This window comes from Nipponia nippon, unplaced genomic scaffold (assembly GCF_047370975.1).
Source record: "Nipponia nippon isolate SJK-2023a ecotype South Korea unplaced genomic scaffold, ASM4737097v1 scaffold_8, whole genome shotgun sequence".
Classification (NCBI taxonomy): Eukaryota; Metazoa; Chordata; class Aves; order Pelecaniformes; family Threskiornithidae; genus Nipponia; species Nipponia nippon.
Window position 1 is genome coordinate 42,570,197 of NW_028262402.1, and position 19,357 is coordinate 42,589,553.

General features: G+C 38.2%; 1 protein-coding gene across 21 annotated transcripts in view; it reads left to right on the top strand.

The window, feature by feature from the left end:
• Positions 1 to 14,461, top strand: part of MPDZ (multiple PDZ domain crumbs cell polarity complex component) — a 101,224-nt gene extending 86,763 nt beyond the window's left edge. For 18 of the 21 annotated variants that reach the window (XM_087741888.1, XM_087741893.1, XM_087741899.1 and 15 more), the window contains 12 exons: positions 1,027 to 1,172; positions 1,513 to 1,596; positions 1,704 to 1,897; positions 2,157 to 2,304; positions 5,296 to 5,382; positions 6,781 to 6,877; positions 7,551 to 7,594; positions 8,697 to 8,819; positions 9,781 to 9,885; positions 10,003 to 10,115; positions 11,185 to 11,308; positions 12,164 to 14,461. In XM_087741888.1, the coding sequence (XP_087598014.1) occupies positions 1,027 to 1,172; positions 1,513 to 1,596; positions 1,704 to 1,897; positions 2,157 to 2,304; positions 5,296 to 5,382; positions 6,781 to 6,877; positions 7,551 to 7,594; positions 8,697 to 8,819; positions 9,781 to 9,885; positions 10,003 to 10,115; positions 11,185 to 11,308; positions 12,164 to 12,310 (1,412 nt within the window). In that variant the 3' untranslated portion in view covers positions 12,311 to 14,461. The remainder of the gene's footprint in view (positions 1 to 1,026; positions 1,173 to 1,512; positions 1,597 to 1,703; positions 1,898 to 2,156; positions 2,305 to 5,295; positions 5,383 to 6,780; positions 6,878 to 7,550; positions 7,595 to 8,696; positions 8,820 to 9,780; positions 9,886 to 10,002; positions 10,116 to 11,184; positions 11,309 to 12,163) is intronic. The other 3 variants (XM_087741890.1, XM_087741906.1, XM_087741894.1) reach the window with 2 other exon arrangements.
• The last annotated feature ends 4,896 nt before the right edge of the window (positions 14,462 to 19,357 follow it).

Consider the following 19,357-nt stretch of genomic DNA (forward strand, 5'->3'; position numbering starts at 1 on the left):
TTTTGAGGCTTACTGCTCCTGCAGGACTTATTGCTCACACTATGCCTAAGTATTTGTCTAACGTAAGTGAATATTTCTTAGTGGTCAAGTCCTCTGCTAGTTTCAGTGAAACTTCTTTGAATCAGTACCCTTTTAAAGTGCCTCAAAAGGATTTACATGTCTGCTTTTACTTTTTGGAAAAAATGTAATTTTAGTGTTTCTTTAAAGCAGAGGGGACATAGAGATAATCTGAACATCCTAGACGTTTTCATTGCTGATTGTTTCCTTTAGTTGCTACACAATATATCCCCTCCTAGTACTTTTAGCTTCGTTTTTCTGTGGAGGATACAGAACTGACTAAAGTACTGAAGTAAAGATCCATTTGTGACATACCAGAGATACTGAATTTATGGGTAAATTGCTACGTAAGGATGCTGTATATGTTTGCACTATGAGAATATATATTGACTTGACCATGGATTGCTGGAATTGTGAAATACCACTATATTTGATTCATACTTAATATTTTTTCTGATGGTACAGATCTGAGTCTAGGATGGAATATATAGTCAGATGGACCTTGACTTGACCCATTGCAAAAGCTCAGGGCTGACATCCTTGAATCCATGTATTTAAAACATACTATGTACTTAAGTTATCTCTGATCTACATTGCATAGTTGTTGGTATAGATGTTTAAATTAAATTCTATCCTAAATAAAATCTGTTGCTTAAAATAGCTTTGGCTATCCAGACTGTAAGAGTGAACTTGATAGTACAAATACAGCACATAGTGTGTGGTATTTTATCAGGAAACTCAAAACCGTGATCCAGGTACTTGATGGTATAAAAACAGGACAACTGCAATTAAAACTACAGGGTAGTACTTCCCTGAGGGAAAGGGAGAGTTGGCAGCATGATTCTCAGTAGGTCAGCTGTTCAGCTGTTGCTGTAGAGCTGTCAATGAACTCTCAAAATGCTGTTTCAAAGTCACTCTTCTAATATCGAGCCCTCTTACTGTAACCAGGATGTTTAATTACTGTTTTAGATACAAGCAGATCTTCAACTCCAGCCACGTTAGCCTCTGACCCAGCTACTTGTCCCATCATTCCTGGATGTGAAACAACCATTGATATCTCCAAAGGGCGGACTGGTCTTGGCCTGAGCATTGTTGGAGGAGCAGACACTTTGCTGGTTGGTTGGAAAAATATGTCTGTCACTCAAATGAAATAACAATAATGAAATTAAAACGTCTGATAGAAGAGATTTTTTCTTCATTTGTTCCTGTAGCATTTATAAAAAGATAGTAAAGATACCAATTCAGGGGAAAAAAAGGGGGGGGGGGAGGGGAAGGGTACTCTTAAAATTGAAAGTATAACTGAACTTCTTAAATATTTTAGTAATTCGTTCATCATATATCTGACTGTTTTGTTTATCAATGAGAAATTATAGTAGGAATTTTCAGTTGCTCTTGGTTCAAAGTAGGGGCATGTTCTTTCAACATGCAATTTATTTTTGTTTTATTTATCAACAGGGAGCGATCATTATCCATGAAGTATATGAAGAAGGAGCAGCATCTAAAGATGGGAGACTGTGGGCTGGGGATCAGATATTAGAGGTGTGGTGGTTTCTTTGGTCACTTTTATTGTCATTTGCTAACTAGGCATCTTCTCTTTGTCTGCTGCAAAGTCCTGCACATTTTATCATTGTATGCTTTCATTGTAGGTGAACGGGATTGACCTCAGGAATGCCACACACGATGAAGCGATAAATGTCCTCCGACAGACTCCCCAAAAAGTCCGTCTGACTGTGTACAGAGATGAGGCCCAGTACAAGGAGGAAGACATGTATGATGTACTCAATATAGAGCTCCAAAAGAAGCCTGGCAAAGGCCTTGGGCTGAGTATTGTTGGGAAAAGGTGTGAATGTAACTGGAGAGTCAATGTCTGGGACTTGCTGGGCATGCTCATGTTTCTGTTGGGGTCTAGTGCTCAGATCCTGTGGGCTTGAAGGCCATACATGTCATTTTCGTGCCTCAGCTAATTGGCCATTCTTAGAGGAACTAGTCCAACGTTACTCAACAGAAAAATGAGATATTGTTCATTGTGTTCCCAACAGCAAGCCATAAAAATGGCCTCAGGCAACACTGTAATGCAAAATCCATGCGTGTATTTGCAGAAATGATACGGGCGTGTTTGTGTCAGACATCGTCAAAGGAGGAATAGCAGATACAGATGGGAGATTGATGCAAGGAGACCAGATACTGACAGTGAATGGAGAAGATGTTCGAAATGCTAACCAGGAGGCTGTTGCAGCTTTGCTAAAGGTATTGGGAAAAGAGAAGGTGTATAAAAGTGAAGAATTGAGATCCAAATTTTTTGAAAGCTTTAGTTTTATTAGACTGAATTCAGACTTTTACTGAGATGTCAGTGAGAAGGAGCTGTGGATCCAAATTTAAGCTTCCTGAACTCTAGAGCATTCAGATTTTGATATTTTGCCTGATGAAAATGGGAGTAGTGGTGGTGCAGAGAGCCATACGTTTATAGGGCAATAGAATACCATTACCTAGAACAACCTAAAATTTAACATTGTATTTTCTGCAACAAACTAGTAACTGGGTAACTATCTCACATTTTTAGAAAGATATGCAGAACTGACTTTAAATGATGGAGAATTCATCAGAGTAGTTGTGCCAAAAAGTGATTACTTTCACAGTTGATAATGTTAATCTTTTTTTTTCTCTGTATGTCTAGTGTCACCTTACATCAATTAAATACTATAATGCATTTTCCAGTGACCAAGGCATCTAGTATAACAAATTGCTTTCTCACAAAGGTAACTGAAATAGACTCCTACCTACAGCTCTTGGAACCAGAATTTCTGTTCTCAATAAATTTTGTGCCTCTGATGTCCTCCCCCTATTTCCAAATCAGCATGAAGTCAGATATACAACATTTCTTGTGGTCTGGCAGGAAGTCCAGCTGGTCAGCCAGCTTGTCTATTTTCCATCCAGGGTTTTGAGACATTCCTGCTGCTATGGTAAGGATTCCATCAAGTCAGCATTTTCCAATGGAAAACCATTCCACTGGAAAAAATTTAACAGCCACTACTCATAGCTAGCTCTTGGATACACAGACATGTGATCATGCTTCTTTGCAGTCACATTCAAAAGTATATTTTTCCAGGTCTTTAACAGTTCCTTGAGCTTTTTTTTTTTTTCTTTCTTCTGGCAGGGGGAGCGGGGCGGGGGTTAGAAAGGGGAGGTAGGAGCCCTTTTTCTGTATTTTCAGCATGTGCCCAGAAGTGAGAATGCCAGAACTGGGTCTTCGTTCTGGCAGTGAACTCATTAATATACTCTTCTGGGGTAATAGTACATTGTTACCTGTTATTTTTTTTATCTAAGGACAGTGTGTTTCTTCTTCATATACTGCACTTTTACATCTCCTCTAAATTAAAATGCCATTTTATGTGGAAAGTTTCTTTCATTTTGGCAAGCGTTTTGTAGTATCTAGTTGAAGATTCTTAGTTCCCACTTGTCATTCGTATATTCATGTTTTAAATACTTCATCCCACTCAGTAGTACTTGTAATTAATTGTCGTAGCCCTGAGAAATGAGGCTTTTAAAATACCTCAGATATATTATTAACAATTCTGTGTTCGTCACGCATAAATGGAGTAAAGCATGATCACTCATGTAGGCAGTTACCATTTTTAGTTCAGGTATCAGTTCTGTTTTGATTCACAAGACTAAGATCTAGAAGCGATTTGTCTTGAATTGGCTGGAATGTATTTTGCTACAAAATTATTTATAATCTTTGGAAAATCCCGATGTATTTTAAGTAGCATGAGACCACTAGAATGTGTCATCAGGCTGAGAATTCTTCCTGTTCTTGCAGTGTTTCTTTTTAAGTATCCCTAAAAAATGTGAAAAGCTGATCACTTTTTCCCCTCATTTGACTTCAGGATTTATCAAATGGGAGATTTCAGGAAGAGAGAGAAAGCTGTAACAAAACTAAATGTGAATTGGTTTATTCACAAGTTCAGTTAGAAAGTATTACCTCCCACTTTCACACATTATAATTTTAAAATCTCATTTGTGGGTTTGCATTTTATGTGAGGATGTGGTAATTTTAGGTAAATAGATTACTTCTTCAGTTTTCCATTTTGGATAAGAGTTTTCCGTATGGTTTAATACGAGTCAATTCATTCAAGCAGGAAAGAATAGTCTTGCCTGAGCCCAGATCAAGTCTTTTCCAGGACATAAAGAAGTCAACATTATTTAAAATGTCAACATTATTTAAAAAACAAAAAAATTTAGTAATAAATCTCTTTTAGTGTCACCCCTAAAGAGAATAGCAACAGCATATGAGGTATGGAAATCCTGTTTGAATGGGATTGTCCTGTTGTTAGTTTTGATATATTGGTCTATTTCATACTACGAATTTTCTGACAAATACATGAACCTCTCGTAGGGTGATACAGCTGAAGCATGATAAATAAAGGCAAACTTATGTAATATTAAGTACTTTGGGTACAGGAGTTCATACTAACAACTTCCTAGTGGAAGAAAGATGAAAAAGCAGAATAGCATCAAAACTTTGACGTTTCTGTATTTGAGTATGTTGCAGATAGGTGGTCATCTTGTGACACTACTTGTATTGTTTTGGAAGTCCAGTTTTCTAAATGTCGTATGTGATAATAACTTACCTATCTGTTTCCAAAATTAGCCTAATGTCTTGGTTTCTAAATATTTGATTGCAGGATGAATTTTCTTCTGAGACATGCATTTTATGCAGATGTGTAAATACTTAATAGTATAATTAAAAGCTTAAAGAGTAATTGCAGTATTTTCCGATGTGCAAACAGTCCGTATCACCCAGCTTCCTGTTGGGAGGCAGATGCAGAACGGTCACTTAAACTACAGATAGATGTTTGGAAAACCTCCTGCCCAAAATTTCTTTAGTTATGTTGGTATGGATCCAGAGTAGCAGATAATTTCAAGAGTGGGAGAACTGCTTCCTGTTAAGTGAAAGGTAACAGAATTAGTCGTCTTGTGTAATTTTCACATCTGTATTGTAATACTGGTTAATCCGAAAAGTACCCTCCTCAGTACTGAATGTCATGGTGTACTTAGTTTGCGTGGTTCTGATCCTGCCACGAGCTCTGTCTGCTCAGTGCTCATCGCAGGGTTGTTAGCCCATTATTTTCCCCTCTGTACATATTTTTTTCTTCCACCATCTAATGAGTGACTTAAATATTGTCATAGACTTTAGTGTTGTAGACAGAAGAGATGTGTTATAAATAACTGGTTCTTTAGTGTTCATTAGGTACGGTAAGACTAGAGGTCGGAAGAATAAAAGCTGGTCCATTCCACTCCGAGAGGAGAACATCCCAGAGCAGCCAGGTGCGTAACTGTAGAACTGTTTAGTTTGGAAGAAATAAGATGTGATTAAATAATGAAAGCAAATAAAAAGAATTGGTTTTATGATGACAATTGTTTTCCACATACCTGGTCCAAGATGAAGAAAAGTAAGTGTTTTTATGTAGTTTGCAGCTTTTTGGTAACAATTTTATATGTTCACTTTAACATATTGTATCTGTTAAAGACATGGTCCAGCCAAAAATGTATTCCAGAAATGGGTTTGCTGTGTTGCCTAGTCTGGTTTTTATGGCTCCAGCCTGGGAAGCAGAGAGCGCTCTGATTCTCGACACCAGAAGGAGTTGGGGTGGACTTTAAACCTCTTTGTTACAATAGGAGTGCTTGGCATGCAATCAAGTATTGTTTCAGTAAACTTAGTGAATTTCTCCACTCTTTGCATATTCTTACCATAGTCTTGGTCATCAGAAGCAGGAAACCTGCACCCTTTCCATCAGGCTTCTCTCAAGTTTCTTTATTTTACTGTTGGTCTAATGGTGGAGTGTTATAAACTTGGATCAGTTCTGCATTTGAACGCATCCTTCGTGTGGCAGTAGCTCACATCATTATTCTCTCCAGTAGGAGCTATGTTTCTGAGAGCTCACAAGTTACCTTAGAACTTTCTCTGGTCATAAACTGGGTATGCAGATCATCAAGTACTGAAGATAAAGAGTTTTAAGACAAATCATAATTAAACAGTTTCAAGTGAGCAGGTTAAGACTGGATAAGACTGAAATGTTAGGCTCCCTTCAAAATGGGTAATGCCAAACAAGATGAAAACATGCAGGCTCTGGGTGATCTCAGTCTAAATTAAGTAAGAAGAAGCTCACAATGTTGAATGTTTTGAAGAGTCTGTAACAGTCAGCGAACTAGTCTCACTGGGAGCCATGTTGTTCCTTTACATTGCCTTGCGAGTATAGTGAAAATCTTTCTGGAAATTGTGCAGGTGAAGCCTGTGAGAGGAGATCCTAATCTTAGTTTTAGCTGGTGGAGTGGGTGAACATGAGAATACACATGAGGATGTATAAAGATCTGTCTTTTGTATTCTGTCTCTACCTTGATAATTGTGACTAACTTTTGCACCAGAAGATCTCTATGAGGTGATAGAAGGTGCAAATATAAGGGCACAGTCTGGCCCTCAGAGGCAGTACTTCAAAGCATTGCATGGAGTTGTAGGCATGTGATCTCTGTTGGTCTAATGATGCTTCAAACAAGGAGCCCTCTAGAGTGACTAGGAAATATGTGGAGGTTCACTGTGTCAGCTGTAACTGGGCACAGAAAAAGTAAAATACAGCAAAATCCACTGAATACAGTGTGTTATAGTTTTACTTTTTTCAATTGGGTGTCTGAAGCTGCTCTCTAATCCCAGTCTAACACTGTACTTAGGTCAGTGAAGGAAGTGGCAGTCTCTCATCATTCAGTTTTCCGGTTTCTGGGTCCAGTGCACCTGAGGTCTTTGAAAGTGGTCTGAAGAAGAATACCAGTAAGGTTTCTTTGGTGCTTTCAGTATTTTATACGTGTGAACTGGTAGCTGAGATCTTTCACTTTCTCTAAAATGTTGTCATTATGTACTGTAGGCCTGAAAGTGATTCCTTGGTCATTAAAATGCTGCGGGGGTGGTTATTGTACAGTACATCATATATATCTTTGAACAGTTTTTTATAAAAGAAACTAGCAGCTTGTTATACCAGCAGTTTAGATGTTGAGAATCTAAGTTGAGCCATAATTTTCCACGTAGTCTAAATATGTCTTCAGTCAAGCCATCTCATTCATAGAAATCCAGATACTGTATAGTTAAATTAGAATAGATGTAGAATAGCTGTCTCATGCTCAAATTTAGAACAAAGTTACTTCTGACCAAAGTATTGCTAGAAAATAATAGTTTTTTCTATTCTATTTGGGCATGCTTAGCAGTTTTGTTCCAAAAGTTACTTAAGTAAGAGAGAGAATAGGAGAGAATGAATTACTTTTTCACCCATTCTAGAGGTATTTTAATCCTATTAATTTAATGACAGCCACTTTCAAAATCTGTTTAAAATGTGTATCTATAATAAACCAGCAGAAACTTAGAATCATTATAGTGGTTTGGATAACTGTAATGGAAAAGTTTCCTAAAAATGCTAGTTTAACTTTCTTTTTTTAAATGCATTTGACAGCAGCTTCTGAAATACAGGGACTAAGAACAGTTGAAATAAAGAAGGTAAGTTACAGCATGTAGTGGTATGTATCAGGAACAGGTTTTGTAGATGTTGTCAATATGTGTGTTTACAGAAAGGAAGAAGCCTGTCCCTGTTAATCATTTTGAGAGATGAATTGATGTGGCAATAGCTAATTAATTTGCCTGTCTTTTCAGGTCAAGACTGTATGATCTCCACTGCCTATATTTTTATGTAAAATGAGTGCAATTTATGCTATCACATTTTGTGACCTATTTTGAAAGGAAAATGAGGAAGGATTAGTAAGAGATAATGGGACCTAGTTTTACTGTTATGAGACTTGAGTTAAATCCAGACTCTGTTTTAGTGAAGTCAAGGGAACTGTACTAAAGTTGCAAGCCCCTTGTTTTGTATTTCACATTTTTCTTCACACATATTTTTAAAGGGTGGGCTCTTACATGACAGCTGCCAGGTTTTCAACTGTGAAATTCAGTCGACTTCTTTCTTGACAGGAGCATGAGATCCGAGTCACAGACTGCTTCTGATTGTCCAAAATATTTATATTTATTTGACTTTCCCTGGCATCTAGTTGACTTGATTACACAGATTGTATTTAGCCATTCTCTTTTTACAGTAGAATCTGCAAATGCCAGTTTACAATAGTGGTTTTTGCAGTTAGGCAGTAGGGCGTTGTACAGTAGTTAATGGCTAGTTTTGTTCTTCAACAACAGGACACTAGGGGGAGCGTAAAGATTAATTCTGGTCTTTGGGAGGTTCATAACAGGAGGTTGATATAGACAATATTAAGAACAAGCAATCACATCTGTCCAGTTCTCCTTGCCCAGACTTTCTATGCTGACATTAAGGGTCTGACACTGAATTCTGTAAGTATTTAGTTTTGTTAAGATAAAACATACAACTAAGTCAGCAAATTGTCACCTACTACTGATAGGAAGAAACATAAATTGTGCTCTCTGCGCTTTCTTGAAATGATGCGAAATGTGTTAGCTTAAAAAATGGCTTGAGACATATGAATTCGGATTTTCATAAGATAGGGGCTTTAGTAATTTTTTGAGATAAGCCTACAATTCTCTGTATGTGTTTTTCTTTCCAGAAAAATCTAATCTTTTTTCATTACAATAACAGGGCCCTGCAGATTCACTAGGAGTGAGCATTGCTGGAGGTGTAGGAAGTCCTCTTGGAGATGTTCCTATATTTATTGCCATGATGCATCCGAATGGAGTTGCAGCTCAGACTCAGAAACTCAGAGTAAGTTAATTGTTAAGAAGGTTGTAAAGATTGCATGGGTAATGCACAGTAATTACTCTAGGCAGGCAATAAATTAGCAGTTTAATGATACAGTCATAAGTGCTTCTGGCCATTACAAGAATTTTTGCTGTTAGGATTGACGAAACAGTAACTCAGATTGGTAGCATGGTAAAAGCTAATTGCTGAAAGATACTAACTTTGGGAAGGAAGTCCTAAAGCAATCTTGGATCATAGAGGTAGTCAGCTTGTGAAAATTAAGAAGAATTAAGAAAATTACATAGAGAGAGTGGTTCAGAATGATGGATTCTGTAAGTGAGCTCCACTGATGAGCATGATTGTCATTCCTGCAACCGTATGTATGCAGTCTGTTTCATCTCATATTTTCTATGCTTATGTGTCTTAGGACAGAGAGAGTACTTTTTAGGTTCTAAGTTAAAGTGGGAGGTCTTATCTGATACAGCACTTACATGCCTACTGTATCTAATCTGTACCAGGGGTGGTTGAATTTGACTCATGCTCCTTGCAGAATGGACAGAGTTATTTCAGGATTAATTCAAACATATAATCTCTGACGATAATTTACTACTCCAGTCTGTCCATCTTCAGTTGGCATGCAAAATGCACCTCTTTTTTTACATGCTGTATATTTCTACAGTATTAGGATCAATTCTGTAAAGCATCATTACTTTTTTTACACTTAATACACTAAACCAGTGTAATTTGCTAATTGTGATGTTGAATTTCTACGTTTGTATTGGGTCATTATGTAGTTCAAACATGATTTGCCTTTGAGAGAAAATGTACTGTGAACAGTTGCTAATTTCATTATTCCTGCCTTGTATCGCTGATAAAATCTGGCTAAATGCAAATACACAGATCTGCTATTGTTGAAAGAAAGTGACAAATAAATCTACGTAACTAAATTTATTGTTAGTTAGATTTTCTATATTTTCTTCTGAAGGTTGGGGACAGGATTGTGAGCATCTGTGGAACATCTACTGAGGCCATGACTCACTCCCAAGCTGTTAGTCTCTTAAAAAATGCTTCAGGCACTATTGAGTTGCAGGTAAAAAATGTTCAGTGACATTTGGAATATTTTCTGAATACTATTTTGCCAGCTGCTGCAATGAATTATTTTAGTGTCAGCATTCTCATTTTACTGGTTTACGAACTCTGTTCCTAGGTGGTAGCTGGAGGAGAAGTAAGTGTCATAACTGGTCAGCAGCAGGATCCACCTACGTCCAGTCTTTCCTTTGCGGGACTAACTTCAACCAGCATTTTTCAGGATGATTTAGGGTCAGTAACTGTAGAATATACCACCTCTGTAGCCTGTTACTTTAGGTGGAACCCAACCTAAAAAACTTACAAATTCTGGCAAATAATGGATGAATTGTTTGACTTAATCATGACTTACACATTTGGTATACATGGGACCTGTAGGCTGTAGGTCCTCTTCTGCATATTTCGTGATGCGCTGCTTTATTTTCCTCCTCCGTGGAGTTCTGATGTGATTTGATTTCTTCTTTGTACATACAGCCTCCTTTGTTTCACTGAGCCTTGGTAGCTGAGATTGGTACACCCAAAATGTTTTTCTCAGACTTAAATAGCAAGGCCCTTTCCATAGTGGTACCCATGTTTCCATAATGTGCTTTCTATCACTGGGCTATCAGGAGCATCAAACTTTTCCAGTATACAAGGTATACTGCATCTGATATGCTGCAAGGTGCAGCTATGTAAACAAGTTTTGCCTCAAACTCTGACATAAATCTGAGGCATTCTTCTTTAGGAACAGGGAAAGAGAGAATGGGGTTGTTTAGCCACACAGATCTACTTTGAAAGATAGTACATCAAAATTTCTTATAGTCAAAGTGTATGTGGGAAAAATATATCTATAAATGTTCTGTATAAATGCATACATACAAATACACAGTCATATATTAGAGGAGGAGACAAGCGATTAAACCTTACAGCGTAAACTATTGGGGCTAATTTTAGACATTTTTGAGGAGGTGTAATGGGTTACAGGATTTTTAAAGTAGATGTTGTGGAGATTTGAAGTACTGGTATTGCATCTCTACTTCACTAGTAAGCACTGTTAGTGGGGTGTTGCAGCCGTAACTATGCCCTGAGCTGGGTGGAAGAGGTGTTTGAAATACCTACCTTTAAGCAATAACAAGGGCATTAGACAGTTGTAGTGTTTTACATGAGCTAAAATAGCCAGTTCATTATAATAAAAGCATTCATAGTTATAGTGGAAAGGGAAATGTATTCCTTAGCTTGAAAGGAAAAATGTTCTTTGTTTAATATTTCACATGTTATATCATAAGTTCAGACAACATTGCAATACTCTTCTTGCTTTTCTTAGACCTCCTCAGTATAAGACCATTACTCTGGATAGAGGACCAGATGGCCTAGGCTTTAGTATTGTGGGTGGTTATGGCAGTCCCCATGGAGACTTACCCATATATGTGAAGACAGTGTTTGCAAAGGTAAGTGTAAATTTGTTCAGTCAATCCATTTATTAGTTAGTTCACAGCAGCTACTGTCTTAAATCATGGCCTGAGTTTGAAGCCAAGGGATTGTTACTGTTTCTCACAGCTTTTCTGCCTTAGTGCAAGTGCTGGTCAAAATGTGCTTGCAGCATTTGAAGGCTATAGTCTTAGGAAAATTCAGAATTTCCAAATGCATGTGACTCTGCATATGGCACAGTATTCTTCAACTCTCAAAACAAATTGTGCACATACCTAGAAAAACAGCCCCATTGCCTTATGTTTAGAGTGTATTTTCTTCAGGTAGTAGAAGGGACTGTTTCATTTATTTTGACTGAGAGTCTGAAAGGTAGACCAAGATAAAATAATTGAACTCAGTCTGGACCTTTGGAGAAGTTCAGGTACTGACGTGGATTTGATAGTTTGGACTGCCCTAGGAAACAGCCCTGAGTCAAAAAAAAATGGAATCAAGGATCCCAAACTTTGATGATAAATCAAAGTACAGAGCTGGGTTTTGATTACTGAATTTCTTCTATCAGTTCATGAAAACTTCTTCAGGTCTTGAAAATCTTACTTCTATGATAGTAGAGTTTAAATGTTATACTAGCTGGACGAACAAGGTTAAAGGAATATAAAAATCCTGTAGATCTGATTTCTAGATGTTGTGAAACTTAGGACAGGGCATACTGTAGCACTAGCAGGCTGTACTACAATTGACTGTAGTAGAATCATTGAAAATCAAAAAAGTTTTAAGGGGTTTTGTGCACTGAACCCATCTTATTCAGACCATAAGGACAGTGTGGCAGGGAGAAAAAGAAATGCATGAGTCTGCAGTTACATGTTGTATCGTTTCAGGGTGCAGCAGCAGAAGACGGACGCCTGAAGAGAGGAGATCAAATCATTGCTGTGAATGGGCAGAGTTTAGAAGGGGTGACCCATGAGGAAGCGGTTGCTATTCTGAAAAGGACAAAAGGAACAGTCACTTTGACTGTTTTGTCATGAACTGGCTGCCCAGAGGGGTAGGGTCAATAAGGCTATATTATTTACATTCCGCACAGCAAAGAGAATGGAAATGTTTATATAGCCTTCTTGCCCTTCCAGCTTCACAGGACTGTGTTACAACGCTGAAGAAAAATAACATTTAACCGTATTTTTGTATATAATAGAAGTATTTCTCTCACTGTTAAACCACTGGGATGGAGTTATGTCAACTGCAGAAAAACATGGATATTTTTCCTAGTAGTATTATAAAGAATGCTTGTAAGCCCCGCCCCCCCAATGGAATGTTTGCATTAATAACCACACAACAAAACTGGAATGTTTTGCTAAGAGGCTTTGGATATTTGGAATATGTTGGAAAAATTACAAAAGTCACCAAGTCAACAAGGGGATGGCATGAGCAGCAGTAGTCAGAAAACAGAAACAAGGTTATTGAAGAAAGAAAGTATTCACAAAATATGGAATTTGGGGAAAAGAAGGAAAAGTATGTAATCTGGAGGCAGATGATTAATGGACTTAGGTGGTTATTTATGTTATTTCACAATGCTTAAGTAGAAGGAGCTGGGAGGGTGACTTGGGTGGGGTTTTTTTGCTTGTCTGTTCGTGTGTTTAAATTCCTAAGTCATGGTGTATCCAAAAAAAAGAAAACTCTGTTATAGTTTGGCTTAGGTTTGAGGGTTTGGATTGTTTTGAGACTGGGGGGTGCGTGTGTTTGTTTTGAAAGGAGAGGACTTGTGCTCAGGGCTGAAAAATCCGTTTGCTAGTGGAAACTACTGGTGAATGAGAGAGCCCAGCAACTGCAGTATTAGAAGAACTAGACTTTTCTTTTATAACAGTAGTGTTTTCTAGCCTATATGGGTGTGAAAGTAACCTTCCCAATATGAAATGTGTGTAAGTGAAGGTTGTCCTCTTCCAACATGCAAGATTAACTACAGACTCAGTGCAGACATTTCTGCGAGCTGCTTGAATCAGAGCCACGAACAAACCGCTCAGGGCAGTTGGTTAAGCCAAGGTGGAAGAAGTTGATGTTACAGTGTTGCTGCCATTATCAGTAGCAGCAAAGGTAGAGTCCTCCTTGGACTGAGGAGGCCTAAAACTAGGAGTTGAAGGAGCGTAAAAGGCTGAAAATCCCTCACAGTGTAGGAGGGTAGTAAGACCGTAGTGAAGGTCTTTCTGCATCAGCATTAAGCAGAAGAGGAGGCTTGAGGGTCACAAATATTGTTTTGGAGTTATTAATTTTAGAGGCACAAATACAAGGCAGTGTCTAGTAAGTACAATGCAACCATGGGGCTGTTCTTTGGGCAACAGTGTGGTCAATAAATTTATCAACATCCTCAGTTTCCTAAGTTGGGACCCTCACTAAAACTTTATCCAAAAACCATGCTCCCTGAAATTCTTAGCTGATTGTAGCCTGCCTTTGACTCTTCTCCTTCAAACTGGATCTTAGGAATCTGGCAGATAAAGCACACTTTGCCTGTGATTTACCTTCCTGCAAAAAAATTTCACCAAGTCTTTTGAGGGATAAAGATACCTAGCTAATTAGCAGCAAAACCCTCTGTGTTAATTAGCAAAAGAAATTGTAGCAAGAAGGACACCATGTCAGTTGTCATTTAAGAGAAATCTGAACTTAAAATGCAGGCAATGGTTAGGCCATTATTAGGGGAAGATAAAAAAGACTAGCATTTGTTTTAGTGGGACACAAAAACAGCATTAGGAATGTCTGTGAAATATTATTAACAAATGGGTAGCTAGGTCTAAGTGAATTAACTAAAAAACCTACCCTCTTTATCTCTTTAACTATTCTAGAAGTTACTCTGTGATAGGCTAAGATGAAAGAAAACAGATGGTACCATTACTGGATGCTGTTGTTATTGAATTGCTCTTCTATACTTACTCCTTGGTTAGAGTGAGAAATGCCTACATTAGGGTGTGTAAAGTCACTTTAAATAGTATCTATATTTGTAACAGAAGTAGTGTACAGATATTTTGTTACTGCTGTTGTGTCTAAATGGAGGATTTAAGTGAATAAATTCTAAACTGTCATGATGAAGAAATAAAGTTGCAGTTGTGTTCTTGGTTGCTTTACAATGGCATGCTTGCATTGTTCATTCTGTTGTGAAAGATTAATTAAAAAAAATTAATAACAAAAAAAATTAGCATTACTGTTTATGTGAACCTTAAAGCATCTGCTATAAATGGCTTTATCTGAATTTTAAGATTTTATCTTCACTTGCAAACTCTTAGGAAATCCATGAGACCAAATACCAAAACCATCTAGGAATTAATATGAAGATGCCGTGCTTTTTTGAAACAGACAGCATTAATCATTGTTCAGTCTGCTTAAAAAGTATTCCTTTAGGCATGGGACTTGTCATGGAGGATAAAACAGTGAGCTGTGTGCCGGGGACTTTGCTTTTAGCTGTGACCAACACTGCTGCTTCAGAGAATAGGATCTCCCCAAGCCCCATGCTGGGAAAGCTGTTGCATGACAACTGCTTAGTGACTGCCATGCGCTGGACCACGAGGTGTAATAAACTTCACAGGCTTAAGATGTTTGTTTTTCTTTATTATTTGGTATTCAACACAACTTTCATATCACAGGGGTTAGTCCTGCAAGGTGGTAGGTATTATGGCCCCAGTTCTACCAAGTCTTCCTTTTTTCGTTACTTTTTTTCCATGTGACTGTGTTAACTACGGGACTGGACAGGGTTGGAGCTGAAGGTCTTGGTATCTTAAAGGCTCCAGCCCATTGTTCAGATACCCAGTCCTTTCTTTTAACTCTGCTTACCTCTCACCTTTTCAATGCTAGTAGTCTTCGAGTGGTATTAATGAAAGAGACTGTTACTTTTTGTAAGCGTGGGTCTGGACAAAGGACAGCTGGCTCATGGGAATGCACATATTTCATTCCTTGGCAGTGAGCAGGTATCATTGGCGTGGCTGCCTTCCAGTTCATTCCTCTGTTGGATTTTATTTCTGGGTTAGCTTTATGGAAGCAATGGTATTGGTAATTCTCAGTTGGGAGAGTGGGTGGAATTTAGTAGCCATTGAGGATCCCCTTCCCTTCACTCTATCCAGCCTCTTTTTAAAAGAAAAAAAGAAGCTGTATATTCTGTAGATCTAGGCATGGACTTGCCTTAAAACAAAACAAAACAAAACAAACCTAAAAGAAGAAAAAAGTTGGCATCTTTGTTTAAGTGTCAAAAAGGGGTTTTGTTTTACTGACAGACTTGCAAGTAATGTGGAGGAACTTAGTACTTTTAATAGTGTTTTGCAAAGAAAGCCTTATCTCAGAGTGAAAGTGCCGTTGGAAAGAGGCTGGTAGTGGTTTCTCACACACACCTTTTCTTTGCAGCATATCAAATATTCATATGTAGGGAGCACTTCCGTCTTAGACACCAATTGAAACTACTAAGAATAGATAAAAATTTTCACTTCCTTTACAAATGCTATTAAAACAGTGAACACTGTTGTCCTTAGCACATTCAGCACCTGTAGTGTATATACAAGCTGTTTCTACTTCTTTCTGAAATGAAGATTGTGCATCTTCCTCAACAGCTGTGTAGATCTTGATTTTAGTGCATTGTAGCTCATAGCCACTGTTGCAGGGTTATGTGTTAGCTTGTGAAGTTGTGCCACCGATATTCGGGAAAACGCTAACAGTGTCAGGTTGGACTGATCCATTTCAAACACTTTAGAACAGTATACCTACTCGTGGAAGATGATGCCTAAGCAGATTGAGGTTCCTGACTTTTTGACGTATGTTTTCATTCTCCTGTGGTAAAATCTTCCACAGTATTATTGAACTTTCTACTCCCAATGAAAATGGTCATGTGAAATGGGCAGAAGAAAATAGGTGTTGCTTCTCGTATTTCAGTAGAAAGGAGAATAATTTCTGATAAACTACTAATCCTGAAAGTTGCATACATCTCAGTTGAAGATAACAGAATTATCCAAACTGGATTATTAATTTTTAACTCAAGATTTTTTTGTTGAGTTGCGGCAGCAAATCATTCTTGGAAAGTGAACCAAGCAGGCTTTCGCATAGTCTTTCTCATCAAACGACTTTCTGACCAGTCCACTTTTTTTGATCCTCAGATAGGTAGTTTAAATACATAACTTTCTTTTTTCATTACATAAATGGAGTGTTTGAATTGCATACAGTAAATCTTATCTGTGTTCTTAGCTGAGAGTACTACACTGGATATTTTAAGTGCTTGCAGTTAGATGTCCCGTTTACCCATAGGTAGACAAATGAAAGGTTTTTGTCTGAGATGGGACGCTTCAAAGTTGTCAGCACTTGTTAATGTTTTCTGATATTTCAGCCTTTGACACTTTATTAGTTAAGATTAGGCTTTGTTAAGCGTAGTTCAGTCTAGTTAAGAGTACACTTTGACTGAGCAAGGTAGGCATTATAGCTGAAAGGGAGTGAATGTTCTTCATGAGTATTTCTATGGGATGTAGGATACCTTTTTGAGACTCCAAGCATGGGTCAACAACAGAGCGTCACAGTTTGGTGTGTTTTCATTGCGTTTATTTGTGCTCCTCGCTGTTCATAGCCACAGAAGAGTGCATGATACCAGGACTGGGAGGACTGAGACCCCAGGGTATGTTTTCAGGATGCTTTATCAGGTTTCTACTACTGCACACAAGAGGAAGATAAGGGAGCCTGGGTTTTTTGTTGAGGACCTCACACAAGCACTTAGGCTGAGGCACATTAAAACCCTTTGGAGGTTGTAATGTCCAAGTACCTTCTCATCACAAGGATGCCATAGCCACTGCATCCGACACGTCAGAGTTTCACAGTATTGGGGATTTTACAAAAAGCACTGGGAGCAGCACCTTGGCTTGTTAGTAGGAAGTGAGTTATTCTCTAGTTTGGGAGAATCTTTGACTGAAACTGTAAAAGACACACACATTTTGTTTTGGCTTGAAAAAATTTATTCATTACTCAGTGTAAAATGTGAATATGTCTGATGGGAGTAGAAATGTCAATGTTGCAGATAAATTAGATAAGTATCAATATAATCCTAATGGTTAAAGCAGCAAATGCTCACTGGAAAGTCCTGTTTGTGAAAGGAACCACTGAGGACAGATGAGAATAAAGATTGTCATATGGTGAAATCATTAACCTTTGTTACTGTCACCAAGACCAGAAGATGGATAGAAGTGATAGCGTTCATATTTTTGTCATGCTTTTTTAAAAGTAAGTTCACTCCAACTCTTTTTCCCAGATTTTATACTTTTTCCCAAGTGGTAAAGTGCTTGAAAAGAGCTAATAAGGTGTTATTCTTTTGATATTCTTGGAATGAAAAAATTACTTGGTCCTTGTTTCAGATATGTCATTTTTCTTGGTTTTGATGAATATATACAACTACAGGTAGTGAAGGAAAATAATGTTAGAATTCCTTTGGGGAATCCAAGCAACTTCAAACCCAGTGTCTGGGCTGGAGACTTAATTTTTGGTAGTTGGGGATTTAAATAGGACAAGTGACACATTTAATGTAGTAAATTAGTGTTGTTTCATAGTGATCTTAAACACTGGATAATACCAGCTGCATCTGCAGCTGCTTCTTTTTGCATACACCTACGTGGTTCACTGCTTGAATTCCCATGTCCTGGAAAAGTTCCTCTAAAGAGAAGTCTTAGGCTCCACCATTTCCCTTGCAAGTCATGGTTTAATGGAAAATAAGGTCCAACAGCATTTTGGAAGAATAACTGTAAGTTTCTGTCTGTGTGAGAAATTCTGAGTTTTAGGTCCCAGGCAGACAAAAGCTCGATGCTGGTTCCTTAGAGACTTGCTCTCTGGGAGATGTGGTGGCTAGAAACCCACCCCTGGGCATAGCAGGCACCAAGCACTCCCTGATCGCATTGATGAGTACTCTGCTCTCCTCAGTCGGCATACAGGTGTGTACCACAAATCTGACAAACTTCTCTTGCAGTCCTAGAAGCCAGGAGTGTTTTGGTTGCTTGGTTGTGGGATTTTTTTAAGATCTAGCCTTAAATGTTTTGGCTTTCATTTTAAGATTATGCAGAGGACCTGCATTTGTTCTACCTTTATCTCCAGTTCTATCATATACTTCCCCTCTTAAGCATATATATAAGGAGAAGTAATCCACTCATATTTGTTGTTAATGTAGAGTCAGACGTTGTTCTAACCAAATGCGTGTTAATTCACAAGAATGTTTGTAGGCACAGTCTCCTGGTGAAGCTTTCACAGCCCCTTTCACGGCACTGAACAACAGCAGTGATTGCCTTTGTGTTAAAGCTCGTGGCTAACAAAGCCTGTGCAATAAGCATTAATCTGTCCTGGCCGGGAAAGTGAATTGCTAGAGACAAGGTGAGAACCTCCTGGACTGAGCTGAACTTCCTATTGTGACTAAGCATGCTCTCTTTTCAGTTTGTGCCTTATCTCCCTAGGAACAACTTCGCTTTTGCTCATGTCAAATAGCAGCTGACCATCAGAGTTCTGTGTATGTAGTCTCTTGCCCTCTGGAAAAAGGCCTTTACTTTTCCTATTGCAGTCACTAGAGCTGGAAGAAAAAAAAATATCACTGGACCTTGGTCTTTAAGTGCAGATTTATAGAAAGTTAGCATTTAGCAGAAATAACTCATTAACTGTAGTTTACTGTTTGCTATCATGTGGCATCCTCTTCTTTCCACCCTAAGAAGTCAGAAACTCTTCGAAGCTATTTATCTTGCCAGCAGCCAAACCATTCCTGTTTGCACTTCCCCCGCTCCCATTTCTTTTGATTTCTGTGTGTGTTTGGGGGAGCGTGTTATGTGTGAGGGGAGGATGCCAAAGGCTTTGGGTGTGTGTGCACGTGTGTGTGTGTGTGTATATATGCATGTATATGTCTAGTTTGGGGAATGGTACTGTGTAAGTGCTAATTATTAGCCTGCAGACATTTCCTTCCAGGCATGATTTTTTATTTTTCGTCGAAGAAATTGTAATAGGCACTCTAACCCTTTTTTATCCATAGATCACAAAGGATTTAAGAAAGGGAGTAAATATTTGATGTATTTTAATGTCAAGAAAAACTGCAGCATTAG